The sequence below is a fragment of the Benincasa hispida genome, unplaced genomic scaffold, assembly GCF_009727055.1.
Source record: "Benincasa hispida cultivar B227 unplaced genomic scaffold, ASM972705v1 Contig373, whole genome shotgun sequence".
NCBI classification, from domain to species: domain Eukaryota; kingdom Viridiplantae; phylum Streptophyta; class Magnoliopsida; order Cucurbitales; family Cucurbitaceae; genus Benincasa; species Benincasa hispida.
Genome location: NW_024064820.1, coordinates 26,343 through 43,392, shown reverse-complemented (window position 1 = coordinate 43,392; position 17,050 = coordinate 26,343). Strand labels below are relative to the sequence as shown.

The window sequence follows — 17,050 nt, the reverse complement described above, 5'->3', positions numbered from 1 at the left end:
TTTCAAGACCAATGGTTGAGGAGAATGCAAGGTTTGAGATAAAGCCGGTCATGCTACAAATGATCCAAAATGCGGGAAAGAGTGTCAACGTCTTGACACAGATCCCGATCGGAGATTGTGCTTGCTGGCGTGTGGAAGTGATGGAGAGGAAAGCTTCCTTCTCAGGCTTGCTTTCCCGGTAGAATTGACCTTCGCACAGAGCTTCAACTACGGGAATCAGAAGAATTCTCTGCTCGGAGACTCACCTCTCGACCTTGTCTCGTACTTCTCTCAGATTTACTCTGGACAGTCATTTTAGACCAGCCTCTCTCCCAGAATCAGTATACGCACGTCTCTATGTATACATGTATATACCAGTATCTGTATCTATATATCTTTCAGCGAATTTGAAGAAGCTATTTATAGGCGAGGCCTTGGCTCTTTGAATTTGTGGTCCCCACTGTATAGTTATGGTATTTCCTGAAATGGCGGAATGGAAAATTCCTTCTGTTACGCAATCAATCCGTCAGAAATGCACAATTAAAAGCTGTGCATTTGTCAGAATCCTCCGCAAATGCGTTGCTCTTCACTTCTTCGATCTATCGCCATATGCGGTGTTGTTTTGATTACCGCATTGCGTTGATAGCTAAGCTCAAGATCGATTGTCGCATGCACGTCATTACGTTGAGCATCTTTTCGTTCTTGATTGATGGGCACAATGCAACGTAGATGCATTGTTTGTTTTATTTTCAAGCCATGAACGCATGTGGTGACTGATTTCTTGAAAAATAGAAACTAAAACATTCTATTCTACTATCGCAATGGTGTTAGTGGGTGTATTTACAATATTTTATAATTTTTGCATTTCTTAGCCAATTTTTATACTATCGACGCAATTTTTCTTTCTTTTAGCCGCAATATCTAAATAAAACAGTATAAATAACTTGTATTTCTACAAGTTATCACACCCCCAAATTTAGATATATGTCTTGTCCCTCAAGCATATCTTCAACTAGGCAATATTGTTCAATTCTTATCCTAACTGCGTCGATTGGTTGCTCCGAATGCTCCACCTAGGCAAACATTACTTAACAATGCAATTTTCCTTCTATCCTTTATAATTCATAAAACTGCTCTACTTTATTCTTCTATACAAAAATCTCTACTCCAAAATTTCCTTTTCTGTTTTGAAAGAATGTTTACCTCTTCTTGCAAAAACAACTTGGTGCGGCTGTATGCGGTGTGTATGTGTTGCTTCATTATTAGAGACTGTTGATCATGTGTTACACTCTTTGATTTGTTTGTTTCCACGGGTGTCATGCGAACATCCAACTACGGTGTGTGCCAATCTCAACTTCAACTCTTGATTTTCAGCTAAGTTTTACTTTGCTGTCAGAGAAGTTGCCTCTTTATATCTTTTATATTTTTTTTTTTATATTGCATCGTTCTTGGAAACCACCTTCGTTTGGCTTTGCTCCATGGTGTCATGCGAACATTCAACTACGAGCAGGTTCTTTCACGACTTAACTCTTTATCAGTTGGGATTTTTTTTTAATTTCCCTTGTGCTGACATTGGAGTTTGTATGAAAATTTATTATTATTATTATTATTATTGTTAATGTACAATAAATGCATTTTTCTAAGGATAACCGCATTCGCTTGATCGCATCTGCTCAGACCTTCCCCACCTTCAAATTTAGAGATGTGCAAGGTCCTCATTACATTGTTTTGGACAGAATAGACAAACACTTGGTCAAAATTTTGAAAAGAAGGTTTGAGTGGAGTCTTAAAGGATAAAAGGTAATGCAGTGCTATTGCTACGAATTATCTAAGTGTTAGTCAGAAAATACAAAGTGTGGGAAATGTTGCTAAGGGTATGCATATTACTCATCATGGCAACGCAATTAATAACGCAAAATATAAGATAAAGAACATCGCAATAATTGACAAAGGAGGATAAGTAAGAGGCTAACGCATACGGAAAGAATAGTTACTCAGTTATATTAAAATTAACCAAGTATACAAAGAATTACAAATATCGCAATACAAAATTTCAGCATATACAAAGAATCAAGAAATAGCTTCTATACATAAAAATGATGAAATGAATTTAATAAAAGAATGACCGCACCAAAAAATTTATAGATTTATTGAGGAGGAGGTTTAGGAGGCGGATTTTGTGGAGGAACGCAAGGAGCTTCTTTAAAATGCAGATGTTGCTGTAAATGCGGAGGCACCATGGGACCATGTAGATAGGCTGTCAAAAAGTTTAAGTACTCATGGTTGTACTCTGCCACTTGTCTTTGGTTCAGGTGGATCGTATAGATATTGCGTTGAATGTTGATCAACACCTGCCGTGTAATTGCAACACTGCGTTGCAACTCTGCTTGGCTTTCGTGTAACTCCATTATTTGTTGGCAGAAAAATTCTTGTTGATGAGAGAGAAGAGAACGCATTTCTGCAAGGTTAGCAGCTAGGGATGCGATGGTGGGCTGTGCCTTCGATGTTTCACCATCAACGTTTTGGGGTTGAGCAGAAGTGCCTTCACCCAAATCGTGTGGGTCGTTAACATGCAACGATGGAGGAGAAAAATGGGGTGGAGATGAAGGGGAAGACTGTGCTGCTGAAAATGCCTTGGGTGAATCGGTGTCAAGAAGGAGATTAATAAAATGTTCAGGGGGTGGGGAAAAGGGTTCTGTAGGAGGGCTTGGAGGGCGAATAATCAAAGGTAAGGGGTCCAAGGGTACTTGATCTTACGGTGATGGCTCTTGGACTTTTTCCTTGCCTTTGTCAACCTTGCGCTGTTTCTTGGGCTTTGGCTGTTGCGGCGCATTTAAATCGATAAAGGGCCTTTTCAGTGGAAGCTCGGGGCAATGAGGGGAATCTTTGAGAAGTATTCTCAAGATCTTGACGTTGATGAGACCATGGACTTCCGGCATTGGTTCCTCTTCAATACCCACACCCAATGAGAGGCATAAGCTTGAAACTGTCCAAGGAATAAAATACTGGCCTCTTACACGCCCCACAAAACCACAAATCAGCTTTGCGATCAGTTGGCCCACATCTATTGGAATGCCGCGTGCTATGCAGTATGCGGCCATTACTCCATCCCTTGAAACTGTTTTGTCATGTGATGTAGGGATGAGTTGCCTTTTCACTAAATACTCCCAAAGCCATGCTTTTGGAAGTAGTTTATTGGACGCAAGGTTTTGATGCCTTTCATAGATACCGACCACTGAGTGCCCGGTTGTGTTAATATCTTCAGCGCATCCTCCATTTTTTATTCTGAGAGATCATCAATAATTTTGTTACCTGATGCCTCCGAGATGTCCTTCATCTGATATAACTCATTGATGTCCCTTGCATTGAAAGGCACTACCTCCCCTTTCATGATCACCGCATCTTTGGTGGCATGAAGTCATCCATTGTAGAAAGCTCTCACTACCATTGGGATTACGATGGATGGGCATTGGCAGAATGTTTCCCACCCATGTTCCAACACAACACTTGTAATTAAATCCGGTAGTGGCGTTGGCGCAGGAAAGAACCCCATTTCCATCATCAAGTCGTCATTCTCTTTCTTCTTTGATGGGTGTCCTTTTGTCAACGCAGGCTCATTGCTTTCAACGTTCACTTTGCCCTTCTCTTTTTTCAATGCAAGGTGGGATCCTTGTCTTTGTCTCCATTCCCATTCCTTGCGCTGTTCTTCCTTTTCCCACTCCGTAATTTCTTTGCTTTTCTTCTCTCGAATGCGCTGCACATTTGCTTTGCGCCTTTTCTCCTTCTCTTCCTTCTTCTTCTTTTCTTCCTCTTCTTCTTCTCTTATTTCTCTTTCAAATTGCTCCAAGGCCAACAATATGCGTTGTTCTTCCTTGAGCCTTATTCTCTCTTCTTCTATCGAAATTGCATTGTTACGATGCACTTCTTCATCGTGTAATTTTCTTCTTAAATTTCCTTCTGCGATGAATTTTTGCGCTCGTAACAACTTTTCTTGTTTTTCTTCTTCCTCTCTTCATCTCATTTCCTTCTATTCTATTGCATTTTTCAAAATTTATGGGTCAACTGTTGACCCTTGCGGTGCATTCTCCTTGTGATGGCGCATAAGAGGGGTGATGTATGGTTCCTCTCCATCATCAGTCGCAACTGTTCTTATTTACGTTCCTTCCTCTTCAGGTTGCGATGATTCTCTTTATTGCGTTGACACACCCTCATCCACCCTTGCGGTGGTGGATTCTCCGTTGACTTCTGGGCTCTCAACACTCTTTCTCTTTTCTTCCTTCTTCTTCAGGCGCTTCTCTTCCCGCCTGCGTTCCCTCTTCTCACTCGATTTTCTTTCTTTCTTTTCCTTCCTTGGCTGGTCTTCTTCATCTCCTTCTGCCCTCTTCTCCTTGTTCTTCTTTTTCTTCTTCTCCTCAGCCGTTTTAGGCTGCTTCTTCGCTTCCACCTCCTCCAAAGCAACCCTGATGGGTCCCTCATAGGATTCTGTGTAAACAGTTTCCTTAGGATCCGAAACTGCCAGAGCATTCCTTCTCGAATCTTCTTCCATATCTTCCTCCGAAGGCAATGGCTGATTAACAACCCCAGCTTCGGGCAGCCCTCCCTCCTTCTCCATATTACTCAAAATGCTCCCGAACACTTCTCTGTCGTCTCTTCTCTTCTTTTCGCTTTCAGATGATAGTGTTGAGAGTGGGGCACTCTCCGTGCTCTGCCCCTCTCGGGTTTGGAGTGATTTGGCTACTACAGGCTTTCGCCGAGGTTTTTCGGCGATTCTTGGGATGGGTTTTGGCTGTGCAGCGAGGCAGCGGTTTGCTGCGAGGAATACCGCCTCTCTTGCAGTTACTTGGGCTAGGGAAGGTGATGAGGGTAAAGAGGATGAATGGGAAGATTAATCGGCCATGGCTGTAATGAGTGAAAGAGTTGGGAAAGTTCTTAGGGTTTAGGAAGAAATTTTGAAGGTCTGGGTATGCAAAGGATTCGCTAGGGTTTTCGTTTCACAAAAGATTCAAGTAGATGACCTAAGATGAAGGAGGAAGGAATTTATAGGTTGGGCCTTGATGGGCCCAACGCAAATTCTACGGTGGCAGGCTTCGAGGTACTCAAAAAGCCTACTGCCGCGCTCCTCACATTTATGAATTAGTAGAGAAGGACATCCTTTCATCTTCTAAGTAATCATTTCCTTGGAAGCCTAAACGATGAGACTACTCTTTTTGCAAAAAGAATTTTATCTTTTGTGTTTTATTCGGATGGGCGCAAGGTTAAAGATTAACGCAATGCATCCATTAACGCAAATGTATATCTGCAGAGGACAGGAAACAATGCATGTATCAGCGCAACACACCCCTCAACTCAACGCATTTCTGAAGTACGGGCGCACGGTATTTCTACTGGCGCAATACTATCTTGACATAGTGTGTTTTTGCTAAGGACGGGTGCAAAATATATACGTGCGCAACACACCCCTCAGCGCAATGCATTTGTGAGAGATGAACACAAAGTGTATCTTGTTAGCATAAGATGCACCCATTATCGCAATGCATACCGGATGTTTGTTGTTATTATTTTATTATATATATATATATATATATATATTTTTTTTTTCTTTTCTATCAACAACGCAAGTCGCTAGGACTTTGCGGTATTCATTTTCTTTTTAAGACAGTCATTCACAAAACGCAACTAATGTAGAATAAGGAAGGAAATTGAACAAGACATGGAATAACGCAATTGAATTAAATGAGAAGTAAATTCATAAAACAATAAAAGCTAGTTTAAGAAAGCAATTAAACATAGATTTTAGAGATGCTGATTGAAAGAAATTTCTCACAATTACCGCAATCCACACCTCTGCAGGCGGTCAAACTTGCCTGCACAATGTCATCAAGGACATTGTTCACCTACTTGCCTCATCCCACAGTGTGTACGAGAAGAGATACAATCTAATTCTTTCGAGAGTCACACCAGGTATGGAGAATGCGTTGCACATTTCTACGAAGGTGGTCAAATGAGCATGCGGGTCTTTTCTTATCCCGTATTTTGGATCATTTGAAGCACGACCAGCCTTATCTCAAACCTTGCATTCTCCGGATTGAGAAAAAAAATGATCCATAACAAACAAAGTGAATGTGATTCTTGAATGGATGAACATGCTTAGTAATGAATCATGCATTAAAGCAAAAATGAGTCATTTAAAAAAAAAAATTTCAAGATCATGATATTATGTTTCTTTAAAAAATAAAAAAGTATACCATAGAAGTGTATAAGAGCCTAATCAAGATATATTTAATCAAGATCATAAAATCCACATAACCCGAGCACAAGTGCTCAAGGGTTGCAGACATGCAAAGATCATAGAGTAAAAATTTTTGTAAAGCTCAATTTACAACTTAAGAAAATAAGCTCAAACATTCAACATATTCAACAGCTGTTCACATTTCTTTAACTTTTTACAGTTTGTTATTGTAACTAATTGTATCAGAAAATAGTATAAGTACTCATCATTTACAAATTTCGTAGCACACAATATATAAAAAGGCTTCAAGAAAGCTTGAAATCTGTAAAAAGAAAAGCTGTGACTTAGCTCTCAAATAAAGATCTCTTCTCCTTCCCGTGGATGTAGGCATCATTTGCCGAACCACGTATATCATTGTGTAGAACTCTTCTTCCTCATTTCTTCTACAAGATTGCATGCTCTTTATCGCCGATTGTTTACTCAAGCAGTCGCACGAAACAAACAGAAAAGATTAGGGTTAGAAGAAGCTCTGCAATATCGAAAGAGAGAACGAGAGAGAGAGAGAAATTAATTCTGTAAATCCCATCAGAATAAGTTTTTTTCTTTCACTTCCATCAGGTAAAGGTTATGGAGTAAACCATGTGGAGCACATCAGCTGGAAGTTCATGGATAAACAATAGCCAAGAACTCTACCAAACCAAATTCATTTTGGGGAAAAATTCTTGGACTCACGAATTGGATCAACAAAGCAGGTCCACAGTATTCATCATTTGGGCTTTTAATATTCATTCAACAAGAAGCAGGCCCAACAAAGTGGTATCAGAGTAAAAGGCTTATAAGATTGCAATTCTTGAAGATTCAAGATTCAAGTTTTTCATTCAAAGATGTCAGTAGCAAGATTTGAAGTAGAGAAATTCGATGGCAAAAGAGACTTTGGCCTGTGGAAGGCCAAAATCAAGGCGATTCTCAGCCAACAGAAAGCTCACAGAGCCCTCCTTTACCCATCAACACTCCCTGCCACTATGACAACCCAAGAAAAAGGAAACTGGGAGCTGACAGCCTATGGTACGTTGGTTCTAAACCTTAGTGACAGTGTTCTTAGACAAGTTTTAGATCAAGAACTGTCTATAGGATATGGACTAAACTAGAAGAGTTATATGCTACTAAAGATCTTCCTAGTAAAATGTACCTTAGGGAGAAATTATTTACATTTAAAATGGATTCATAAAAAACTTCAATTGATAACTTAGATGAGTTCAAGAAAATTGTTGTTGAATTTAAAGCTCTAGGAGAAAAACTTGGTGATGAAAATGAGGCTTATATGCTTCTAAACTTTTTACCTGAACCCTATAAAAAAAATTAAAAATGCTCTAAAGTATGGAAGGGATAGTATATGCATAGATACTATAATTTCAGCCCTAAGAACTAGAGAGCTAAAGTTACAGATTGATAGAAAGGATCATCCTAGTGGTGAAGGGTTATTTGCTAAAGGAAACTTCAAACAAAATCATTCAAAGGACAGAAAACCACATAACTCAGATGATAATAAGTTTAAATAGAAAATAAAATGTAAGTATTGAAAAAAAAAAAAGGACATTTAATCAAAGACTATTTTATCTTAAAAAGAAAGAACCAAGAAAAAGAAAAGGACTCAAAAGGCAAACAGCCCGAAGCATCTGTTGTAAAAGGTTCCTTTATCTACTCAGATGCTTTAGCCTCAACTTTAGACAAATCTAACCATGTAAATCCTCTAGGAAAACATGATTGAGTCCTAGATTCTGGATGCACCTACCACATGATCTCAATGAGACCATGGTTCAACACCTTTAAAGAAATTGAAGGAGAAATGGTGTATATGGGAAACAACCAAGGCTGTGGGATAGAAGGCATTGGCTCTGTTTCCATGAAACTTAAGGATGGAACTACTAAACTCCTTAGGAATGTGAGATATGTTCCACTTCTTAAGAGAAATTTAATCTCCTTAGGTATGCTTGATGCAATTGGGTGTGAGTATAGGGGTAAAGGAGGAACCCTTGAGGTGCTAAAGGATTCTAAGGTGATATTAGTTGGGGAAAAGATAAATGACTTATTTGTGGTCAAAGGAGTTGAAATATGACTGGGGCATATGTTGCCACCACAAATGAGATCACAGAGGCTGATGTTTGGCACAAAAGATTATCTCACATTAGTGTTAAAGGCCTAGAAGTCCTATCTAAACAAGGGATTCTACCTAAAGGTCTCTCAGAAAATCTAACCTTTTGTGAACACTCTGTTTTAGGAAAAGCCACAAGGCAAAGTTTCACTAAAGCACAACATACCACAAAAGCTATCCTAGATTATATACACTCTGACCTATGGGGTCCAGCTCCTACACCTAGCCAAAGTGGCTCAAAGTATTTACTTTCTTTTACTGATGACTTCTCTAGAAAAAGTTGGGTCTACTTCCTTAAAACTAAAGACCAAGTGTTTGATAGGTTTAAGGAATGGAAACTCATGATAGAGAAGCAAACTTCTAAAGAAATTAAATACCTAAGAATTGACAATGGACTGAAATTTTGTAGTGACGAGTTTCACAAATTCTGTAAAGAAACAAGAATAACTAGGCATAGAACTGTTAGATTCACACCTCAACATAATGTAGTAGCTGAAAGACTAAATAGAACAGTCATGGAAATGGTTAGATGTCTTTTCTCAGATGCAATCCTTAGTGAAAAATATTGGGCTGAGGCAGCAAGCTACACTGTGTATACCTTAAATAGATGTCCTCATTCCTCCCTAAACTTTTTAACTCCTGAAGAAAAATGGACCACAGATCCACCTAACCTAAAAAATCTAAGAGTATTTGGATGTGTTGGCTATATTCACCAAAATCAGGGGAAACTAAATTCTAGGGCAGTAAAGTGTATGTTTGTTGGGTTCTCAGAAGGTGTCAAAGGCTTTAGGATGTGGAATCCTATTGAGAAAAGGTTTGTCATAAGCAGGGATGTCACTTTCAGAGAAAAAGAGATGTTTATGCAAAAAGAAAAGACAACTTATGAAGTTCCCAATAGCCCTGATACTGCTAGGATTGAGGTGGAGACACCTAAAGATTCTTCCACTAGTCATAACCCTCCTATTGAAACTGAGGAAGAAGAAGAGGAAAACTCAAATGAACATACTGGGAATACTGAAGTTGTACCTGATCTAAGTCAGTATTCTTTGGCTAGGGATAGACAGAGAAGAGTGATAGATCCTCCAGCTAGGTATACTGAAACTAATTACATGAACCTAGTCCTAAATGGCACAATAGCTCATAATGACCAAGAATCAGCCACTTTTGAAGAGGCAGTAAACTGTCATAATGCTAGGTCTTGGATTCAAGCTATGTGTGAAGAAATGGAATCACTCACTGTCAATAATACTTGGACCCTAGCCCCTCTTCCTAAAAGATGCAAACCTATAGCCTCTAAATGGATATATAAACTAAAGGAGGGTTCTACCAAAGAAGAAAAGCCTAGGTATAAGGCAAGGCTAGTGGCTAAAGGGTTTACACAGAGGGAAGGCATAGACTATTCTGAAATTTTTTCACCAATAGTAAAACAAATCTCTATTAGACTTCTTTTATCTCTAGTTGCTCAGTACAACCTTGAACTAGATCAACTAGATGTTAAAACTGCTTTCCTTCATGGATATCTATAAGAGGTTATTTATATGGTTCAACCTAAAGGGTTTGAAGAAAGAGGGAAGGAAGACCTATATTGTCTCCTAAACAAGTCTATATATGGTCTTAAACAATCCCCTAGATGCTGGTACAGAAGGTTTAATGATTACATAGAGAGTATTGGATTTCAAAGAAGTTCCTATGATCTTATATTAATTCAACTACCTATAAGGACAAAGTCTATCTACTACTCTATGTTGATGATATGCTACTAGTAGGGAAATCTAAGGAGGATTTAATTCATGTAAAAAATCTCCTAAAGAGAGAGTTTGACATGAAGGATTTGGGTCAGTCTAAAAAGATCATTGGGATTGAAATCAAAGAGACAGGGCTTCCTCAACTCTAACCATTATTCAATTAAGCTACTGTGAAAAAGTAATTAACAGATTTAATATGTCTAATGCAAAACCAGTCACTATACCTATTGCTAGTCATTTTTAAACTTTCCTCAGAAAACTCACCAAAAGAAATAGACATAGAACATTTGACTCAAATGCAATTAATTCCATACAATCAAGCAGTAGGGAGTCTAATGTACCTAATGATATCTACTAGACTAGACCTATCATACAACACTAGTCTTGTCAGTAGATACATGTCTAACCTTGGAAAAAGGCACTGGAAAGCAACAAAATGGATTTTAAGATATCTAATTTGGTCTAAATAGTCAAAATTAACATATCAAAGTACTAATGAAACAAATTTAGAGCTATATGGATATGTTGATTCAGATTTTACAAGTGACCAAGACAAAAGAAGATCATTAACAGGTTATCTATTCTTATTTGGCCCTAATTTGTTGTGTTGGAAAGCAAATTTATAGTCAATCACAGCATTATCAACCATAGAAGCAGAGTACATAGCTTTATCAGAAGAAATAAAAGAAGCACTATGGTTAAAGGGGTTGATGAAGGACTTTGGTATTAATCAAACAGTAGTAAAGATCTATTGTGATAACCAAAGTGTCATTCACCTATCCAAAAACCCTCAATATCATTCAAGGACCAAACATATAGATATTAAATATTACTTTGTAAGAGACAGAATAGAGAAAGGAGAAGTCGAGGTGCTTAAAGTTCATACCACCGAAAATGCAGCCGACATGCTTACCAAACCTGTGTCCAAACTCAAGCTAGCAAATTGTCTTGGTCAGATCGACTTCCAGATTCCTGAAAAAGGGTGAAGACATGTCAAAACTTGAAGGAGAAGAGCTTGCATGTTGAGCTTAAGGTGGATATTTGAAGAAAATAAGCTCAAACATTCAACATATTCAACAGCTGTTCACATTTCTTTTAACTTTTTACAGTTTGTTATTGTAACTATTTGTATCAGAAAATAGTATAAGTACTCATCATTTACAAATTTCGTAGCATACAATTACAAAAAGGCTTCAAGAAAGCTTGAAAACTGTAAAAAGAAAAGCTGTGACTTAGCTCTCGAATAAAGATCTCTTCTCCTTCCCGTGGATGTAGGCATCATTTGTCGAACCATGTATATTGTTGTGTAAAACTTTTCTTCCTCCTTTCTTCTATAAGATTGCATGCTCTTTATCGTCGATCGTTTACTCAAGCAGTCACACGAAACAAACAGAAAAGATTAAGGTTAGAAGAAGCTCTGCAATATCGAAAGAAAGAACGAGAGAGAGAGAAAGAAATTAATTCTGTAAAATCCCATAAGAATAAGTTTTTCTTTCACTTCCATTAGACAAGGATTATTGGAGCAAACCACGTGGAGCACATCAGCTGAAAGTTCATGGACAAACAATAGACAAGAACTCTACCAAACCAAATTCATTTTGGAGCAAAATTCTTGGACTCACGAATTAGATCAGCAAAGCAGGGTCACAGTATTCATCATTTGGGCTTTTAATATTCATTTAACAAGAAGTAGGCCTAACAACAACCCTAATAAAAAAAATGTTAAAGAACATGCAATGTACCCCACCCCCAACTTAAAAATTAAACATTGTCCTCAATGTTTATAAAACTAAGATATGAGCGAGAAGAAAAAAACAAAAAGAACAAAAAACTCCCCTGATTTCGTGCAATTGGTGGTGGTAGAAATTTTTCCTTGTTTTGTTTTCCTTGTTTTGTTGTTCTTTTCCTACATCAAGTTTTGCTTTTTCTTTCATTTTGTTGTTCCTACAAAATAAGAGAAAAGAAAAGAAAAAAAAAAGGAATAGAAAAGCTACAAGAAAAGAAGAAAGTTAATCTAAAATTTATTCCTAAAAAGAAAATAAAGGAAAGCGAACAAAAGTTGTTTTATTTTTTACACCTGGCTACCTCTAGGAAGAGCAAATTTTTAACATTGATTGCTCAATGCGATCCATCTTTTATGCTTTTCAAGGTACATAAAAATTTTCATACTTCTTTGGTCCTCTCTTAGATGAATCTATATATCCTGGAAGGGCTATAAGAGAACTCACCCTTCGGCGAGAACTAGACAGGTCGAATTTGGATTTTCTAATATTTGGCAAAAAAGAGAAAAAGAAAGAATAAACAAACTCAAATGACTCGAAAGAGTTGAAAGAAAGAAAAGACTCAAGAATGGACTTTGGCTCATAAAGAAAATATGAGCAATAATCAAAGATGCAAGAAATACCAGGACAAAGTATGGTTCTAGGCTTGGAAGCCTCTAACTGTTTTACCTTAAATTCTTTAAGGTGTGGAGCTGGCTCATACTTATCCTCACTTACTTGTTCTGAACATGGCGTGGGATAAATATCATCTTCATTGTCGATCTAGGAAAGCTCCTCAATTAGATTGGCTTTAGTGCCACAAATGACGGTAGGCTCTGATAGTTCTCAAATGTCATCATGGAGTGTGTAAGCTCAAGGGTTTGTTTGATGGAACTCGAGACATACGCAGCGAAATTAGGATCTAATTACACTCTAATTGCTTTTAATTAAAAGGAATTATGCATGCAATTGAAGGAAAAACAATAATTAAAAAGGGATGAGATACAACCTTTGTAGCTCCCGAACAACGCTTTCTCTCGTCCAATCTCGACCCAAACTCTTCCGGACCACCACTAAAGTTGACCTACTATCCTCTGGACTCAGAACCGAGTTGTGAGACCCAGTGGATGAAGAACCCCGAGAGAGAGAAAAGAGATGGAAAAAAGGAATGAATTTGGGTTTTAGTTTGGGTTTTCTTTTTGAACTTCACACAAAGAAAAGAGGTTTTTTCCAGCCCAAAGTAAAAACAAAATTGGCAAATTGTCAAAAGTCTTTAATTTAAATTCAAAAGCCCATTTTATAGAAACAACCATGCAACAATTGCATGAACCAAATCCATAAAAACCCAACAACTATAATCCACTATCTTAGTGGGCTTCATGTCTCCACTATAAGCCAACACCTAGCCCACTATTTTGTTAGTAGAATTATCCAACAAAAGTTTGAATTTTCCCACTAACTATAATCAAAGAGCAAAATAGTCATTTGGTCAAAGTCAAACTTTGACCAAAAAGTCAACATTTTGACTTTTTATGATTTTTTCCATGTTGGCTAATTTTGACCTCCTGAGCATGAATCCGCATTCATTTTCTCAAAATTCAAATCACATTTGAATATAAGGTCGGTCAAAGTTTGACTTTTCAAAGTCTAAAGTCAACTCTTTGAGTTTTTACATCTTTTACCATTTCCATCATTTTCGAGCTTCCGAATATGAACGTATTCATATTCTTGATATTTAAATCACATTTAAATATTAAAGTTGTATCTCTAAACTGAAAAACCCGACCACTATATCACATATACTTGTCGGGTTTCTCTCTCTTCACCTAATTCGAACAATTCGAATTATTTTATCATATTGTTCTAAGTTTATTCCCTATGGGCTAGTAGGGGAAACTAATGAACCTATAGATCATGGGCTCCAACGGTCTGAGATTAGCTGGCTAAACTCTTTAGACGGAGCTAATCAACATTCGTTAACTAACGGGTCATTCCATTAGAGTCCCGTAGTTGCACTTCCCTCACTATAGATATATTTGTGTCCATTTGATATAACTATGATTAGTAAGCTAATCCTTCACAGGTTGTTCGTAATCTCGGCTAGGTCATAAAAACCGTTTTATCCCCAAGACTACATCTTGTTCCTTAAGTTCCACTGATCCTCTAATGAACAATTGGTTTAAGGTTCAACCTATAAACCGAATCCTTCTCGGGCCAAGGAGAGGGTGGGGCCCCTTGTTCAAGACCTGGATTCAATACTAAAGGGAACAACCTATTTACTATCCCTATAACGGGTATGAGTGAATTCTGTCTTGCATCCTATGTTCCCAGCTATCCACCTGATCTTACCCTTGAAATGGGAGACTTATTGGACCAGCGATGATGAGCTGCCCTCACCTATGCAGATCTAAGGATAATTCCAAGTAAACAGGAGTTCATAGTTAGCTCAGGATTAAGATTAAGTTACCTAGGTCATCAATTAACGAAATAGTCAGTTTTATACATAAAACGACATTTAGAACGTAAAAAGTGACTATTTCATGGTCCAGTCTTATGCAAACTCATTTCATAGGATGCCCCCACTCATATATCTCTATTTGAACGATTCAGGATGACATCGTTTGTACTAACTACAAAATGGGCCGCATTCATAGTGTCCCCAGAATAAGGCGCCCAACCTTATTCATATACTATAGACCATTTTGGCTATATATTTGAACTTGATCCATATTTATGTCACTACATAAAGTTCAAACTACATTAAATAGCCTCAGGACCTTAGTTTATTGGATTCAACATTACAATTTCAACAATAACTTTATCGAAAAACAAAACAAAATATGTTTATTAATTTACAAACTACGAGTTTTAGGACATAAAATCCAACATTGTTGGACCTCAACTGAGATGGGGGCTTGAGTCTCTAGGTGAAACTCAATTGCATCCTGCTCACAATCAGAAAAACCATTAGCAAGTTCACACATTACTAAATCCAATGTCGTACTTTGATAGGAATTTTGAAGAACCAGTGGCTCTATTAGATTATTGGTGTAGATTTCTCCACCGCTTAACTTAGTATTCTCAGAAAATGTATCTTCCCAAGACTCCTCGACTCTCCTAACTGAATCGGTAATCTGGGCAACGATGCCACACAGATTCTGAATGTCAGCTCTGACTTCATGTCTGGAATAAAACCTATTCTACTGAAAACTCAATGGTTTTTGAGAAAGATAATAATGTTCTTGCACAAACTCACAAGAGAAATCATAAAGTTCATCAACTAAATTTTCTGAAGAATTACCTAAATTGGTAGAAGGAGATGGCATCGATGATGGAGTTCGGTCGGGCTTCTCCCAAGTTGGGTTGTATTCGCGTTCAGGACTACGCAGAACTTGTATCTGTTCAGTAAGCACAACTCGAACAAGAGAGGTTAGTTCGTTTATTTCACCCTTAAGGTCATTAAATTTGCTTACTTCTTATGCTCTCTGATGGGCCACATACTTCGCATAAAGTGCGTAGTAGATGTTCGTATCCGCCATATTAAACAAGTAGATACAAAAAGAAGAAATTTTTTTTTGGTGTTTTAAGGTTTTCTAGTCAAATTTAGCTAAGAAAAAGATTAAATGGTTAGCAATTCCCCGACAATGATGTCATTTTGTTCAAAGCTAAGTAGGTATTGTTAGTTCTACCTAACCCAAAACAAAAAGTATTTGTAAAGTTCGAACAACCACCTAAACTAACTCGTAGTTAAAGTGGAAGTAAGAGGTTGATCCATAAGGAAAGGTTATTTAGTCTTTTCCTTAACCAAGCTTAACTATGAAAGCCATGAAACGGAGATTTTTGATTAAGACAAGAAACATACTAAATATCAAAAGAAAAAGGATAATTGTAAACAAATTTAGAACAATTTTGCCTCTAATCCAATTTAGACGTTCAATGCGATTCCTATCATTGAATTCTAAAAATTTAATTCACACTCAAATTAAGCTTGCAACTACCTACTTAACTAGATTAAACTAGTCTCTACAAAGGCAGACAACTAGCACTAACCTAGTCAAGAGAGCGTCCTAATCATTAATTAAGGTTGGATAACCCTAACCCTAATCAATCTACATGCTTCTACCTCTATTGGGTTCGATAGCTACCATATTGAAGAGAAAACACATGCATTAAGTTCTAGAATACAATTTGGATTATTAATTGTCAAGGTAGCTTACTCAATTAACCAAAATTTCTTTAAATCTAGTAATTAGTGCATCCTAGGATAGCCATTAAACACACAATTACTATTGCCTCTTGTAGATCTTAGCTAGACATTCTATCGAACACATCAAAAGCAATGCATTCAATCATGAGTGTGAAAAAACCAAGCAACTAGACTAAACATGTTCAAGATATAGATCATTCAACATGCTTTAAGAATTAAAAACAGATTCAAGAATGCTCAAATCAGATTGCAAATGATAAAGACAAGTAGAAAACTCAAAAGAATTGCAAGAACTCTTGAAATAGAAACAAGATTGATTTTCACAAATCCATAGACAAATTCATGAAGAATTACAAATTGTTGATTATAATCCAAAAAGAAATCAAAATCTAATCTAAGTAGGAAACAAAATTACCTTAGAGACTAATTGATACAGAAAGAAATTCCAACCTCCATCAAAATTGTGCTTCCTCCTTTGCAAAAATGAAAGAAAAACTATTTATACTTGTAGGGTAGAGTCATGACACTGAGATTACCGTTGCAACGCTAAATCGCAAAAAACCAAGAAGTGTTGCGCTTGAGACGTGATGCTGGCCTTGACACTGCATTGCGTGAGGTGCGCACGCGGACAGTTTTGTCAAAATCCGGTGCGTTGCAACGTTGTGGGGAGCGTTGCAACGCTGCCCTATTTTGTAGCAAAAGTAAGCCTTTTGTCTTCAAGCCTTGCTCAACGTTTCTCCTAGTGTCACACCCTCTTCTAGATTACCTTCTTAACCTGAAAGGGAATGTGATGGCAGTAGTTACCAACCCTGTCACCGACACTTAATCCCTAACTTAGATTTATAACCTGCTTTAAAACCCTGATATGAATTTATGACTTAACAGCAACAATATTTTATAACAGGACCAGCAAGTGCAACATATTAACAACCTTAGAGCTTAACATATCAAACGTACTGAATAGATTAACCGAAACTT

General features: G+C 37.5%; 1 protein-coding gene across 1 annotated transcript; it reads right to left on the bottom strand.

Annotated features, from left to right (window-relative positions):
• Positions 1-4,168: 4,168 nt before the first annotated feature.
• LOC120069375 (UPF0329 protein ECU05_1680/ECU11_0050-like) lies at positions 4,169-4,591 on the bottom strand. The gene is made up of 2 exons (XM_039021119.1): positions 4,472-4,591; positions 4,169-4,423 (listed from the first exon to the last, which is right to left on the bottom strand). Exons 1-2 carry the CDS (start codon positions 4,589-4,591, stop codon positions 4,169-4,171), a joined length of 375 nt encoding a protein of 124 aa, XP_038877047.1.
• Positions 4,592-17,050: the final 12,459 nt, after the last annotated feature.

Coding starts and splice junctions, on each gene's coding strand:
- LOC120069375 (XM_039021119.1), bottom strand. CDS start 4,591: ATGGAGAAGGAGGGAGGGCTGCCCGAAGCTGGGGTTGTTAATCAGCCA. Junction 4,424..4,471: donor TTTCGGATCCTAAGGAAACT/GTTTACACAGAA, acceptor GCTTTGGAGGAG/GTGGAAGCGAAGAAGCAGCC.